Genomic DNA, 15581 nt, shown 5'->3' with positions numbered 1-15581 from the left:
CAGTACAGTCACTTGTTTGAATTAATACCATCTCCACGTTCAAATCTTCTTAACAGGTGCAAGATTCTCAAGATGTCATCAAAGAGGGTCGAGTACGAGTCGTCTTCAACGTGCCGTATGAGCCACAGCTGGAGCAGTTAATCCAGAATCAGCATGTAAGACACACACAGACACACACACTTGTAAATGCATCTGTGTAGTACCAAGAGTGTTTTCCATCCTCACCCGTCTGTGCTTTATGTTTGTGTGCATTGTATAGAAATACTGTGTGAAGTACAGTCCTGGATACATTCTGGCCTCTCGTCTCGGCATCACCAGCTATCTCGTCTCCCGCTTCTCTGGAAGCATCTTCATTGGCAGAGGCTCTAAGAAGAAGTAAGTGTTTTTATGTTTTTATTCCACTAGTTATAAAGAACTTGACCATTAAATTACATAGTTTTCCTGCTTCCTCGTCTCTGCTCTGATCTTTTCTTCTTCTTCTTCATTGTGTCCAGTCCCTGTGGGGAACAAAAGGCTAATGTTGGCCTGAACCTGAAGTTCAACAAGAAGAACGAGGAGGTTCCTGGATACACCAAGAGAACTGAAAAAGAGTGGCTCTACTCTGCTGCTGTAGAGGAGCTGCTAGCTGAATACCTGGAAAGGTAAAAAAAAAAAAACAGAGTCTCCTCTTTTCCATCAGGCTGCTTATTTGATGGCGGTTTGATGACCTGATTATATTTAAAGTGGCATTAAACTATGAATTGTTGCACAGTGTGTAAATGGTGTGAAAGAGAATATGAATAAACGAAGACTAAAACCTCCACAATTGATGATGTCTTTGTGTTTTCACAGATTTTGTGAAGTCTTTGACACAGTGTCCAGAAATAGTCACGATGATGTTTTCTATGAAGATGACATCTGGCCCGGAGAGGACCAGAACGGGTAAAACACACAAATATACTCTCATACATACCAAGAGTTTGTAGAGTTTTAAAAGTGTGCTACCCAGAAACATTACAGATTTTATTACCAAGTTGATGGTGTAGATGTTTTTTTGCTTTTGCTTGTTCACGGATTCAGCTGCAGTGAACTGATTTTGGGATGATATGACGTACAAAACTGGTTCAAACAAGCCTAAGAGGCAGTTTTGAACCTGGATAAATATCTTGTTCTTGCAGTCAGAGCTTTAACTGAGCATTTCCTCGAGCTTAACTTTTCTCTAATGAATGCTTTTTTCCAGAATAAATATCTTCTGTCTGCTGATGAGCTTCAGTTGATGGTGAGTTAGTTCATGAACCTTTGTCACCCCACAGGGCAGAGAAAGTGACCGAGATCACATCATGGTTGAAAAGTCACCCAGTCAGCTCCATCAGCAGGACGTCATGTGACCTCCAAGTGCTGGACTCCGCCATCGTGGAGAGGATCGAGGATGCAGTGGACAAGGCCAAGGTGACTCGGACACACAGTTTCCAACTACTGCATCCTTCCACCGGTTACAAACACTAGAAATAGTCTCCGTGGGGCGACCCATTTACAGTCCTAAACCTTAATCCTCTCTATTTTGTCTCACTCTCACTGTCCATCTCTCAGGTGAAGAAGAGCACCAAGAAAGTCCGTGTGACAGTCAAACCTCATCTCCTCTTCAGGGTAAGAACATTTTGTCTTCATGTGTCATTACTTTATTGTGTATAGTGAATTTCCTTGGTGGCGTCCTGTGAAATTGACACTTTTTACTTCTTTCTCTGACCTCTTGCACACTTCATGACAGTCTCATGCCAAGATGAAAATAAAATAAATCATATTGTTCACATTGCTTTGAGGTATTTTATACCAGGCCACGTCCAGTCCAGTTCAAAAGAGGGACTAATAAAGAGACTACAGCGCCACATCTCAGCTTTAATTTAAGAGGGTGTACATTAGTATACAAAGAACACATTAGTATACAAAGAACCATGTAGGAGATGGAGCACTTTTAGAAGTTCAGGGGTTTGAAATTAACTGTACAGATACATCTCAAGGTATGTCATTATATTAAACAAGTTGTGGAGCATCCTTTGCAGCAGATGTTTTGTATTTACCCTGGCGATGACCTCCCAGGCCTCCATCATTTTGATCGAGATAGACTTTTGTTTCAGTGCTCCGTTGAGCTTTGTTCCACAACTCTGCTAGTTTGTTTTGCAAAATGAATCTCGGCCTTTCTGTTTCTGAGGCTTATCTGCGAGGTTCTGGTCATGAAGTCCTTTCTTAATCATTCTCATTGTGCATGTTTGTGTACATCCTGGAGAGTATTTTAAATGAATTTCCACTAATTCACAAGACCTGTGCTGCTCGATCTACCAGCTTGTTTACCATTTTCTAGTTTTCCTGTGCACATTTTATAGAAAGAACCCAGCTGTTGATTTTGGTGAATCACCTACCTTTAATGTCAGAGTTTGTTTCATTCTTTTATTATAATCTCGTTTTTACTCTTCTGGTCACCTCTTTACTGCTCATAATGACAGGCAACTCCCACTTAATTTAAATGGCATCTTTCACATGTACATTCTTTGTTCCTGAACTGAAGTTGATATAACATACAAGAACAAAAACATTTATTAGTCCAGTTAGTTATATTTAAACCTTTAATATGGGCACTTTGTGTTAACGCACAGTCTTGGCACTTTAATGTTGTGTGCAATAATTAAAATAATTGAGTATGTGTTGAACATTAATAGAAACTCTTGTGTTTGTGTGCAGCCGTTGGAGCAGCAGCAGGGTGTGGTTCCAGATCCAGATGCAGAATATCGACTGTTTGACAGAGTCGTCAACATCAGGGAGAGCTTCACCGTCCCACTGGGGCTCAGAGGGACCATCATTGGCATTAAAGGAGGTGAGAACACCAACTTCTTTCAGCTATTTTTTTCATAACTAAAACAACTAAAACGTCGGCTCATTTCAAGGTAACAAGTTGCATGATTAAAGTTGAGTCTGTGTATGTCTTCAGCGGAGCGTGAGGCCGAGGTTCTCTATGAAGTGCTGTTTGATGAGGAATTTGCCGGAGGTCTCACCATCAGGTAATTAAACAGTGCATTAAGTGGATCTGCTGTTTGATTATTGTAGCTGCAGCAATTAGTGATGGGACTCTTCACTCTGAACAATTAGTGATTCGCTATTCAAAGTCTATTTTTGGCATTTGCAAATCGGTTCAGAATGGAAGAAGAATAGGAAGATAAAAACTCTGTTATGTGAATGAGTTTTGGACACAACTATAGCAGTAATTCTATTGTTAAATCTTAGTTAAAAAGCTCCTAGTTTGCTTCTTCAAGAAAATTTACAATAAAAAAAATAGAATCTATGAAAGTGCTTTCACAAAATAAAAAGGATTTGGAGATCTTACCTTGTTTTACTGACTTTAATTGTCATAATTGGGAGAAAATAAGTTATAATTACAAGATGTTGATCATGTAATTTCAAGAACAGAATAATCATTAGTATACTTGAGAAGACAGGGGCGACGGTGCGTCCTGTAGTGCCTTCAGAAAGTGTTCCCTTGAATTTTTTTTTTCAGAACAGCAACACTGAATACCCCATAATGACAAGACAAAATAGAATATTAGAATTAAAAAAAAAAAAAAAAAAAACTGAAATCTGACATTGGCTTTTGAACTCAGACCCTTTACTGTGATGATCTGAGAGGATTCTACGCCTTGATTGGAGAAAAGATCTTCAATAGTAATTATAAGATGAAGTCTGTAGCATACAATATACAGAAGTGTGTGTTTGCCAAGGAAACTGTGCAACACGATGTATGTCAGCTGTTGGTTAATGCTGATGAAATTTTTATTAATTTCAAATAGCTTTCCAGAATTAAACTCGTCACTGTTTGAGTAAAACCCACACTCATTTCTGAGTAGACATGTGTCAGCTGTGTTTCCCGTCTGCCCTCTCAGGTGTGCGTCGCCTCGTGGTTACCGCCTCCCTCCCTGCGCTCTGATCAACCTTTCCCACGGAAGCCGAGTGGACCACACCGCCCACAAGCTCACCGCCATCGTCAAACCTCAGCCCGTCGCCGGCGCCAACTACAACTCGCACCGCCAGCTGGCAGGCCTCAACCACTCTCCTCGTTCACCCTTTGTACCCACACAGGTAAGAGGGAGGAGAATCTGCACAATACATCCACGCAGGTTTTTCTAGTTTTAAAAGACCAAAGGTTGTTGTGTAAAGTAACTCTCACAGCTGTTGTCCTTTCACCCACATGCCTCACTGCCCAACCTTCCTCTCTCCTTATCTGCAGCATAACAACAAACATGGTGTGATGAAGGCTGCATCCCAGGGCAACAGGAGCTCTCCTTCTAAAGGTCCTATTCAGAAACAACAGGGAAAGGTAAACGTGGCATCATCAGTATTGAACCCCTTCTTACTTTCTCCCTGACCTTGTGGCCTTGCATGCGTCATAGAACATGTTATGTGTTTAGTGCTTAAAGTAGCATTTATAGATAATGCAGCTTACTGATGAATGAATGAAATCTGTGTTCTGTCTGTTTCCATCCAGAGTAAAGAGGAGTACAGTAATGTGTGGCAGTCTCTTCAGAACGCAGGCCCGCCTAACAAACCTCCAGCTCACTGGCACAATAATGTAAGTCTCTGGGTGTGTTTTGGTGTTTGTAGTGAAAGGAGAAGATTAAAATTGGCACCACAGGTGACAGGAGGCATCATTAGGCCTCACCTTATGGCATATTTTACTGCCACCTGCTGATCGGGGGAATTGTGTGACTGTATATCAAAACAAAAACACCAACATTGTGATTTTCCGATTGTAGGAAGGAAATGCCCAACAAGGGAAGAACCAACACACCAACAAAGCTGTGAGTACACACGAATGCACAGCATAAAACTCCAGCTGAAACATGTCAGCTCAACAGCTGGAGATCAGGATGAGGTTTTCACACAAGGGCCAGATGAAAAGCAGCTAATTCACTTAAACTGAAGGATTTGCATGCAAGTCAGCCGTGTCATGTTGGACCAGATTTAAGCTTTTCATTGAAGTTAGCTGCAGCTTCAGTAGCAGAGCTCCAAACTAACTTTTTCCCACCAGCTGCAAAACTTTTAGTAGCGCCAATTAAAATCGAAATGCAACACATGCATGTTTGTTCCATCTTGACTGTGTTACTGATAAATGCTTTGGGAATGAATAGCCAGTTTGCAAACATAACAATTTGCTGTCTCATTAGGAGAAGCAGAACCAGGTTTTAGGAGAAATAATCATGATTGTGGAAGTGCTGCAGTTTGATCAGTGCATCTGTTCCAGCACAGCTTTTAGTGTCATTCTCTTGTCGTGTTGATTCCTTGTCTGATTTGTCCTCATCACAAATTTGGTAATGCAGCTGCACAAGAGGGTCTGAATGATCTTTTTCCTTAGAAAAAAAAACAATCAGTTAAGTTAGATGACACAATGCATAAAATCGTCCACATCCTGTGTTGTTATGGTGACGAGATCTTTGCTTTATCTCTCCACTCCAATCTTTGTCTTTGTCGCCCCAGTTCTTGATCCCTGCTGTTGCTTCCCCAATATGTGATAATGGTTTAGAAAAATATTTAATTACATTTTTTTTAAAAACATACAGATATATTTAAGTTGCACTTGTGCTCATCACTGTTTACAAAAATGGTTGAGAAATGTTCGTAGTCTGGAGCTGACCTGTGTGTGTGTAATCTGCAGGCTCCAACTGGTGGCATCAGACTGTTGAAGAAAAATGAAGATGCCAACTCCCTTTTCCCATCACAGAACACAGCCAACAAGGTACACAAGCACCCAACAGCTTCCAATCTCCTTTTCCATCACCCGTTTTCCTGTTCTCTTGACCTCTCTGAAAGATGTATTTTGCTTGATTAGAGAGTTGGCATTGACGGCAGGTGGCAGCTCCAAAGCTTTGCAATAGACTTCCTCATTCAGTCAGATATCCCCCTCCATCACTGTTGTCAAGAAAAACGTCAATGGTTTCAATGACTTTTGGCTGTTCTTAATGTTACACATTTATTTCTATTTTAGAAATTGATCTTACAAGTTGGGGCTGCAGGGTGGCGCAGTTGGTAGCACTGTTGCCTCGCAGCAAGAAGGTTGCCGGTTCGCGTCCCGGTGGGGGCACCGGAATCTTTCTGCGTGGAGTTTACATGTTCTCCCTCCAGGTTCTCCCACACAGTCCAAAAACATGTTGAGGTTAATTAGTGATTCTAAATTGTCCGTAGGTGTGAATGTGAGTGTGCTTGGTTGTCTGTCTCTAAGTGTGGCCCTGCAATGGACTGGTGACCTGTCCAGGGTGTCCCCTGCCTTCGCCCTAAGTCGGCTGGGATAGGCTCCAGCCCCCCATGACCCTAGTGAGGATTAAGCGGTGTATAGATAATGGATGGATCTTACAAGTTGCAATCCTCTATTTTTGTTTTAGTATTTTATGCAATTTTATTTTGATTTTACAAGTTTTATCCTGTCTATATTTTATCATTTTTCACTGCCTGCCTGATACCATGTGCAGCACTTTGGTCACCTCAGGTTATTTTTAAATGTGCTGTGTAAGCAAATTTGATTTCATTTACCTGACATTACTTCACATATTTCTCCCACTCAGGCCACAACTGAATTTGAGGACCTCATTGCTAGTTTAAAGATCTCCAAAGGTAGTCAGCAGCCTCCACCCCCTTCTGCTCCTCCGCAAGCTCCCACCAACCAGTCAGACGGCCCGTTGTCTCCACAGTCCTTCGCCATGGTGAGTATCCGAGGCTCAGATTGGCTGAGCTTCGGAGGAGGTCGAACCTTTGGAAAGTTGAAACAAAAGTATCATAAAACAAAAAAACGTGCAGTTGAAGAATGTGGTTCGTATGTTGGTTGTTGCTCTAGAAGGGAACTCTGGTGCTGAAGGAGATGCTTAAGATTGACAGCACTGGATCAGGAAGTCCATCCCCCCAAGAGACAGGAAACGCTACGCAATCCGCCGGTCAGCAGCAGAACAGGAGACGATCGTCCAAGAAACTAGGTACCAAACTGACACTGACGGAAAATTCAGCCACATTCACACACCAGCAATGGTGAGCTGATGTTCTTTTCTCCCTCCAGCTGCAAAAATGAACACCCCCCACGGTGATGGGCCTATGCTACCAACACCAACACCGGGTGGCTCTGCTAACGCTGTGCTGACCAGTAAGGTGTCAGAGCTGGCCTGCGTCTGCGTGGGGTTGGGCATGGCACCGCCCGACTTCAGCTTCATACGCAACAGACAGGTAACGCTGTGCATTTAGTCATGTTTCTTACCGCACACAAAGCCAATAATAAATGCTCTAACATTTTGCACTATGATTTGTCCCCGCAGGGTCTGGTAGTGTGTCAGGTGAAGCTGTCCAACGGGCTGATGGTTCACGGTCCACAGTGCCAATCAGAAAATGATGCCAAGGAGAATGCGGCCTTCTTTGCCCTGCAAAGACTGGTACACACACATATTAGCATTTATTTTACATTTGAATGTGATTTTGTCTAAGGCAGGAGCTTAATTGCACTTCTGCCAAATACAACTTTAACAAAGATGATAAATACTTCAAATAAGCACAGATGCATAAAGCTACCATGAGAATAAATACAAATAGAATGAGAACGAAAAAAAGAACAGTGTAAAGGGAAACTACAAACATTGAAATCCAGACTTAATGGACTCTTAGGATTCAGATGACTCTCCCTGAGGCTCATATCAGTCTACAGATGGGATGGAAAAATAATCCTAAACAGCTGTGCAGCTCAAAAGTACGCAATCCTTTTGCAGTTTGATAGTAAAAGTGATTCTTTCAATCTAGACGAGATCTGAAGTCATTTCAAACTGATCTAACTGCTGCAGGTATTTTTGACCTTTTGCCACCTCCTAGGAATGGATTTCCTGCTAGCTGCTGTTAAAGTCTGTAATCGATAACAAATATTAGAGGCAGACGTCTCTGATGGCAGGTCATCAGAATACGAGCTCTATACTTTAAATGGAATGTTCAAAAGAAATGCTTCTTCCAAAATCGTATGTACCTCCTGCCAGAAAGAAATGAATAATTGACGAGACCAAAATATATGGCAGTGATTCGCTTAAGTCTCCAGCACGTAGAAGTTCTTCTACAGTAGCATTTATATATCATATATGATGATTCTTGGGTTGTGGGAGCTGTTTCATTTCGGTCTAAATCAGTTTTGACTCACTGGTGCCTGTATGTGATGAATTTATTTGCATTATTTGATATAAAAATACAGAAAATTTGTTTCTAGCAAGAGAAGCAGAAGAATTCTATAGCGTCCAAAAAGTTCACATTGTGTTTTGAAATGGTTTCTGGACATGGAGAATTTGCAAAGGATAGCTCATTTTTCTAAACTGTAAGGCTGCAACTAGTGATTACTTTGATTACTGATTAAACCGTCAATTGTTTTCTTGATTAGTTGTTTGGTCTATAAAATGTTTAAAAAAATGTTTCCCAAAGCCCAAGATGATGTCCTCCAACATCTTGTTTTGTCCTAAAACCAAATATTGTCAGTTGACTGTCATAGAGGAAGAAACAAGTAAATATTCACATGGAAGAAGCTGAAATCACAGAATTCAATGTTGTGATCCTTGATAGTCCAACTACTTGTATGACAGGATTTACATCAAGCTACACCCGACTAACGTGCCGCTGTCTTTACCCTCCTGTTTGTCTGCAGAACTCCGTGGGGTCGGGCTTTCCGCTCCCACCTCCTCTATATCCAGGAGTGGGTCAGATACGACCTCCACCCTTAGGAGCCATGACGCCCGTCTTCAGCCAACAGGGTCAGTGTGTCCTCCTTACACTTCACTGTACGTAGCTCAGTAGTGGAGGACAAGCTGCTCCTCAACAGGTTCCTCAGAAGACTCTGCTCTTTGTTTTAAAGTGTTTCTTTACAAAGGTCAAATTTGGGAGAGATTTCTAAACTTCCAATGTCTCACTTTTTCCTCAATCTGTGTCTGTAGTGAGATTTCTGAATGTGTAAAAGATTTGTCCTTAGACTTAATATCTCTGTACGTATTTACAGATCTTTTGACACACTGACAAATCTTACTACAGACACACAACTCTCCACACACATTTACAAATAGTTTTGCTACCATAATACCCCGTACATAGATCATTTAGGCATTGTTGAGATAAAGCACCAAATGAAACCAAACCTGGTTTATGCTGTAATCTCATCAGTATACTCTCTTTCTTCCCCCCAGGTGGTTTGCTGTTGCCCCCTCAGGGTTACGGCCCGGCCCCTCTGTGGGGAATGTCGCTGCCCCCTCACCACCACCAGAACCAGCCGTTCTACGGAGCAGCAGGGACCTTCCCCGGTGCTGCCCGTCCTCAGCCTGCAACAACACTGCCCATCGGCTCCCACAACCAGTTCATCCCGCTACAGGTGAGCTTCCACACACGTATGAAGAGGCTGAGAATCGTACCTCAACTCAAACTAAATACGACTCTGGGGAACAAGCAACAATATTGTACTTTATGATCCACTACATTTATTTCATAGCTTTAGTTACCGACCCTTAACAATCTGAAAACCTTGCTATCTGCTAGGTTTTTGGGCGGAACGCATGGAACCCATCTTTAATATCCTTACCGTCTTGGCTTCCTTGTCTTCTGTGTCTTTTTTTGTCTTTTATGTGGCTAATGGGGTTTTCTGTGTCTTATCTGTGTGACTGATTGGCTAGGTTGGGTCTGTTGGGCTTGCTGGTCTTTTTGGTTCTTTTGTGTTTTTTTTGTTTTTTGTGATTTTTTTTTTTTTTTTGTTTGTTTGTTCCTTTTTTCTGTTGTGTGCACTTTCTATCTGCTGTGTGTGTTTCGTATGCGCCGCAGGTGTCCCGCCTGCGTCGCAGTGTTTGCGGCGGTGTCCCCGTGTTTTCAGGGTTGAGCGTATGTGGTACTGGTGGGGTGTCTCTTGTGGTGGACTCTGCCGTGTGCCCGGTTGGTGGACTGGGATCTGTGGCCGGTTACTGCCTTTGTGTTCGGGGCCCTTTCCTGCTTGTGTGTTCGGTCCACTTGGGTGGTGGTGGTGGGCCATGGCGGAGTGGAGGTGTCCGTTAGGTGTGCCATCGCTCGGTTTGTTTTGTTGTTCTAATACTCTAGTTGTTATAAGAACTATGAATGCCTTCAAGCATCAAGCCCTCCTTGTGTCTCGACCTCCGTCTTGACAATCCGACAGCCTTGCTATCCGACATAAAAGAAGGTTTTACATTTAGTGTCGGATTATCGAGTCACGACTGTACATTCAGTTAATGAGTCGTATCACACATGATGCTGAAATATTTCACCTGAAAAATTAAATATTGCACATTACATTGACAATGTTGAAAATGAAGTTTTACACGATACTGAAACTGAACGATTGAATAACATAATATGGCAAATACTAATCATTAATAATCATCTTGTGCACTAACATCAGTGAAAATATACATTTCTACACTGTGGTGTTTTATTCCAGTGCACCATCTGAACTCTTCTTCCACCTCTGAACCCTGACAGGTGACCAAGAAGCGCGTATCAGCCAATAAAAAGAACCAAGAAACCCGAGAGTTCTACAGCGCCGCCCAAATCGTCGCCAAGAACCAAACACAGAAAGCCCAGAACCAGCCGTCTGGCCACTCGCTAGCTCAGGGCGAACCACAGGGCGGTAAAATGGACCACCAACACGCCACCAACAGCGACCCCTCCTCGTCCAGTCTGCTGGATGCCGTTTCCACGACGACACCAGCCCCGCACACGCCCCCTCGACAGAGCGCTCCATCTACAGGCCACACCCCCGGCTCCGCCTCCAAGAGGAAGCACAGGAAGTTGGCGGTCAACTTCGAGGCGGCTAAAGTGTCGGAGTGATGAGCTTGTGTGTGTGTCTGTGTGTGTTTGTGTGAGGAGAGAGAGGTGTGTGTTGGTTTCAAGCTGCTGTTTTGCCGCCTGACTCGGGTGAAAACCGAGCAGCTTCAGTCAGGGCCTCTGTCGTCCGACCAAAACACAACTCAAAAACATCAAACACACAAAGACGCCCATCATCCCCTCAGCTCCTCAGCGGTGATCAGAGCCTGTCGTAGTGCTACGTTCCCCTGAGATGGTTTTAGAACAGCCAGCGTGAGCCCACAGGCTGCTGTAGCTCGCTGGTGTGGAGGGGCAGGGTGCATTCTGGGATGCAGCCGCAGCTCTTTAGATTTGATTTCAATCAGAATATTACCGCTCTGTTCAGATCAACTAAAGGGAAAAAAAAAGGTTTATTGCAGCATTTTCTGTTGGTTGCTGTGGATAATAATTCTATCAGCTTTGCTAACGTGCTCAGAACGTTACAGCGATGGGGAACAAAAAGCCTTGCCTTAGCTGTTCTTTCATTTTTTTATCAGTTGATCATTCAAATAGGAAAAAAAATAAAAGATCCTATAACATTCTCCCACAGTCCAAACTGATGCCTTAAAACGTCTCATTTTGTCCGACAGTCCAGAGCCCGAAGAAAGTTAGTTTAATTAGGAAAAGCAGAAAAATGAAGAAATGAGGAACAGCTAATGCCTCAATTGTCAAAATGGCTGCAAATTCATTTTCATTCATTTGATTAATCAGCGTTTTAAACATCCACCTACAAGTGATTCAGTGTGCAGCCATCTTTAGCTACACTTCTGTCTCCTTGATCGGCTAAAACTGATTTTGTCCACAACTTGTCTGATTATCTGTGTTTTTTAATTGTTCCCAGATCTCAGCAGTGACTTTAGCGTGCTAGCTCAGCTGATAAACAACCAAAGCTGCAACAGTAAAAGTAGCGATGAACCATTTTCCTTTAGCTGCTCGAGCAGAGAGCATTAGTTTTCCCAGAGGAATGGATTTGGAAACAGTCTTCTGACTAAATTTGCTTTACAAAGATTACGATTGCCTTGTATTTGAGAAGATCTAGTGAAGTGAAACACTGCCTTTAAAGTGATACGTCTTCATTTATTATGTGTTTTAGGGAAAATCCCCAAATTGAGGCCAGCTGGAGTAAAATACAAGTACAAGGGGGTGTTGGTGTATTAATTATGTGTTAAATATGAGATACAGGCCTTCTACGGTGGCAGCTTGGATCAAAACAGATGAGCTCTGTCAGGTTTGGATCAGTGACGGAGCTCTTTTAATGATATTTTCATCAGCCTTTTTATTTTTCTCTCAGTTTTTAGACTTTTTATGGCTCCAGAGTACCAAGCTGAATGTCTGCACACACGGCAGAGGTTTTGACAAATTATTTGAATCTGACCCCTCAAACAGACACACACATACAGAAACAGCATATTGTGGCTGCAGAGCTGTAACACCAGCACAGACTAACGACCCGATCTGTCAGTTCTGTAGTTCTGCTCGGACGTACAGAAAGATTTTCACTGCCAGAGTTTCCCAAAAGCATCTTCACACTGGGGTTGTGTGAAACCAATTTGTTTTCCCTCTATTTTTAACTCGAAACAAGAAAAGGTTATTGATTTAAAGATTAATTTCTTGAAAATTTGCTCGATGTAAAAACCCGTCGAATGTTTTTTCCTACCCGAAAACATTTCATTCATACTTGTAAATTATTACACGTGTGGTTGTGGAACCAGCAGATGAGACGGAAACCTTTTTTTTTTGTGAATATGGAAGCTCACGGAATCAATAATGCCTTTTGTTCTCGACGTTGTCGGTAGAAGAGAATAAATGCGAACCATCGATGAGAATTTTAATGATTTTTTTTGTTTGTTTTTTTTATGGGTAAAGCTCTGATTAATCTCACACAGAGTCTAGTTTGTATTTGCCAAAAGTCTTGATTTCACTGTGATACTTGTGTTGTCGTAGAACCTTAGTTACCTATCAGTGGTGCAGGGCATAACTGATAACTGATGAGCTTCCCGTACATATTGATCAGTTAATCTGATCAGGTGAAGACACTGATATATGGAGATATTGTCTGTTTCCAAATAACTTATTTTTGAAACAAGTGCAGCCAAAAAAATGAAAAAAATAAATAAAATCCAGTGTCGGGTAAATCCAAAGCATATCTCTAAAATGCCTTTGTGAGCATTTTCCAAATCTTGAAATTCTTTTTTCTGTTTTAAATTCTGGCCTTTATCATCCACCTCCACACATCAGGACTGAATTACACAAGCGCGCACACACACATAAAATCTCTCCATTTTAAAGATTTCTTTTTCAAACTATGGATTTTAATGACGCCCTTTTTATAGATGCTCTGGGGGCCTTTTGTAAGCAACCTGACTAATATTCGTTTCAATAATGTTTCGTGGCGACGCTGCAGGCGACGGAAGCAGCCGTAGTATTTACTTTGTCCTCGTTTCGAAGGACGCAGGCCGACAGCATGTTTTTGCTCGTTTCTTTTTTTTTTTTTGGTTTGGTTTTTAAGGCTGACACCCTGGGACTGAAGTCTATGAGGCTCTGGTGCAATACGGGGAGGTTTTAAGACTATTTCTTTTTTTGGGGGGGAGGAGTTGAAGCACACCTGTTGTATGTGTTGGGGGTTTTTTTCGGTGGGGGGAGGGAGAATAAAAGAAAGTGGGGAAAAAAATGTCGATATGAACCGATAATGACTTGCTGTTTTGATTCAGGAATGTGCTGTACAGATCCATTTAATAAAGGGAATCTTTTGTTACCACGTGGCTCCTGCTTGTCTTTCCTGATCTTTAAAAATATTTTGCGGAAATTTGAAGACAATTTGGATGTGGAAAAAATTCTTTGTTAGTGGTTTAGTTCATGTGGAGGTTGGGCTTCATTTTGATTTAAAAAATAAATAAAAATCAGTGGTCTAAGAGATAAACATGCATTTGGACACAGCAGATGGTTCCTGCACCTTGAAGGTTTTGGTTTTTTTTTACTTTATGAATTGCTCTTTTAGAAACGAGAGCAAAATCAAATTCCTGTAAATGAAAAATGTAATCGAGCTTTTGTACTTTTCTGACCAGTTGATGCTTACGTTGGCTACTATGAGCAAAGCATTGCACATCCATTTACTTCAGGATTAATGCGACACTTCCCCATTATTCCATGATGTCCTCTTGTTACTAACAAATTGGCATCGATTGTTCAGCTAACATTAGCAAAATCCAAACAAGCAGAAACTACAAATGACATTAAATATACTGAAACAACAGACGGCAGCATCAGTATTTCACCTCCCCAGTCGTTCATATATTTCAGGGATGAACTCACCTGTCAGAGTTGTGGAGGCCATCTTTAAGAAGAGCCACGCCTCTACAGCAGCTTATTCTAATGTGTTTGATGAGTGGGTGTGGCCTCAAACCTGATTGGACAATAGATGTGTGATGAAATTCAAAGTCATTAAGATAAATACAGACTACAAATGTCTGTTTTGTATGTTCAGTATTTAGTTTAGTTAAAAGTAAAATGAGTTAACCCAAAACTCAAACATTTAAGGCAGTTCTTATAATGTGACAGTTGAGGGCAGCGCTGAGCTGAAAGGTCAGGTGACTGATAATCAGATAAATTGGTGGAGGCTGTGTGTGTTCTGGTGGACCAGTAAAGGATTCCACGCTGCAGGGTGACATCAGTGTGGAGGACTTACAGAAATGCTATTGGTATGACTGTTTAGCAATTTAAGATGCAATTTTGATTGAACTCCTGGTTTTAATTTGATAATAGTGATGCTATGTGGTTGAAGAAATGTTATGAGGTTGTTTATTTTCTTTGAAAGGTTTAAAGCAATAACTGATGTTATGTTTGTGTGTTTAAAGCTTATCAACCTGCTGCTACTGCTGCTTTTGTTGCTACTCTGTATGTTATGTCATACTAATGCATAAAATTAAATTAAAGCAAAGCAAAGAAGAGCTGAGTTGCCCCAATCGTCATCTGTACCTTCCTCCAAGCCTTTTTAGGCAGAACTGATTTCAAAGCCCAAATAACTTGACAGTGTTGGTGACTGATTGTGTGTCTGTGATGTGAGGCGTTGCTGTTGGAAGATGTTGTGTAGATGTTGTGAACTTTGTAGATGTACTTCTCGAGCTCTGATCTGATTGGCCGGTTTGAACTGGGAAGACTTCCTATATAGAGGAGTTTATTGGGAGAGGAACGGTTTGCTCTGAAGGCAGCACCACTCAGCACTGCACAAACCAATATTGTGTTAATGTCATGTAAGTTTTCCTTTGTTATTTCTTTTTTAGAGACTGCATATAAAAGTTGTTGGTTTTTTTCTCCCAGTGTAATGTTTTGTCCTCACTGTGTTACCTCCACCTCTCTTTGCAACAAAGTGGTAACCAGCAGCTTTGTTTTATGTTCAGGTGAGCCTTTGTGTGACTGTCCATGAAGACCAGCTTGTTCAGCGTCTGTCTTGACGTGTTTGTAGCAGAACTGCTCAGATTTATCAGCTTGTTGGTGATTCTTGGATTCTTCTTGGTTTCTACTGTTTTTTCCAGCACAGTGGTCACTGTGGCTTCCTGCCACACCATCTGAGATGTTTCACAGTTTAGAATTTCTTGGACTTTTTGCTTTGTTCCGTAGAAACTGGCCTTTGAAAACACTTGAACATGATTTTTAAGTCTTTCCTTATGTTAAGTTGACTAAACTCTGGTTTTAGCAATGGCTTGCTGTTGACTAGTAAC

The 15581-nt window shown here is 41.7% G+C and overlaps 1 protein-coding gene across 1 annotated transcript in view; it reads left to right on the top strand.

Annotated features, from left to right (window-relative positions):
* xrn1 (5'-3' exoribonuclease 1) overlaps positions 1–13625 on the top strand; it is an 18043-nt gene extending 4418 nt beyond the window's left edge. The window contains exons 9-28 of the mRNA XM_008278850.1: positions 57–155; positions 260–375; positions 495–641; positions 832–921; positions 1293–1428; positions 1570–1626; positions 2716–2848; positions 2963–3032; positions 3909–4104; positions 4253–4342; positions 4511–4594; positions 4779–4823; positions 5678–5758; positions 6582–6719; positions 6851–6986; positions 7067–7230; positions 7320–7433; positions 8675–8780; positions 9207–9388; positions 10501–13625. Coding sequence (XP_008277072.1) covers positions 57–155; positions 260–375; positions 495–641; positions 832–921; positions 1293–1428; positions 1570–1626; positions 2716–2848; positions 2963–3032; positions 3909–4104; positions 4253–4342; positions 4511–4594; positions 4779–4823; positions 5678–5758; positions 6582–6719; positions 6851–6986; positions 7067–7230; positions 7320–7433; positions 8675–8780; positions 9207–9388; positions 10501–10848 — 2532 coding nt within the window. The 3' untranslated portion in view covers positions 10849–13625. The remainder of the gene's footprint in view (positions 1–56; positions 156–259; positions 376–494; positions 642–831; positions 922–1292; positions 1429–1569; positions 1627–2715; positions 2849–2962; positions 3033–3908; positions 4105–4252; positions 4343–4510; positions 4595–4778; positions 4824–5677; positions 5759–6581; positions 6720–6850; positions 6987–7066; positions 7231–7319; positions 7434–8674; positions 8781–9206; positions 9389–10500) is intronic.
* Positions 13626–15581: the final 1956 nt, after the last annotated feature.

This window comes from Stegastes partitus, unplaced genomic scaffold, assembly GCF_000690725.1.
Source record: "Stegastes partitus isolate 25-593 unplaced genomic scaffold, Stegastes_partitus-1.0.2 Scaffold134, whole genome shotgun sequence".
In the NCBI taxonomy this organism is placed as follows: domain Eukaryota; kingdom Metazoa; phylum Chordata; class Actinopteri; family Pomacentridae; genus Stegastes; species Stegastes partitus.
The sequence above is the reverse complement of the archived record's forward strand: the minus strand, read 5'-3'. Positions and strand labels throughout refer to the sequence as shown.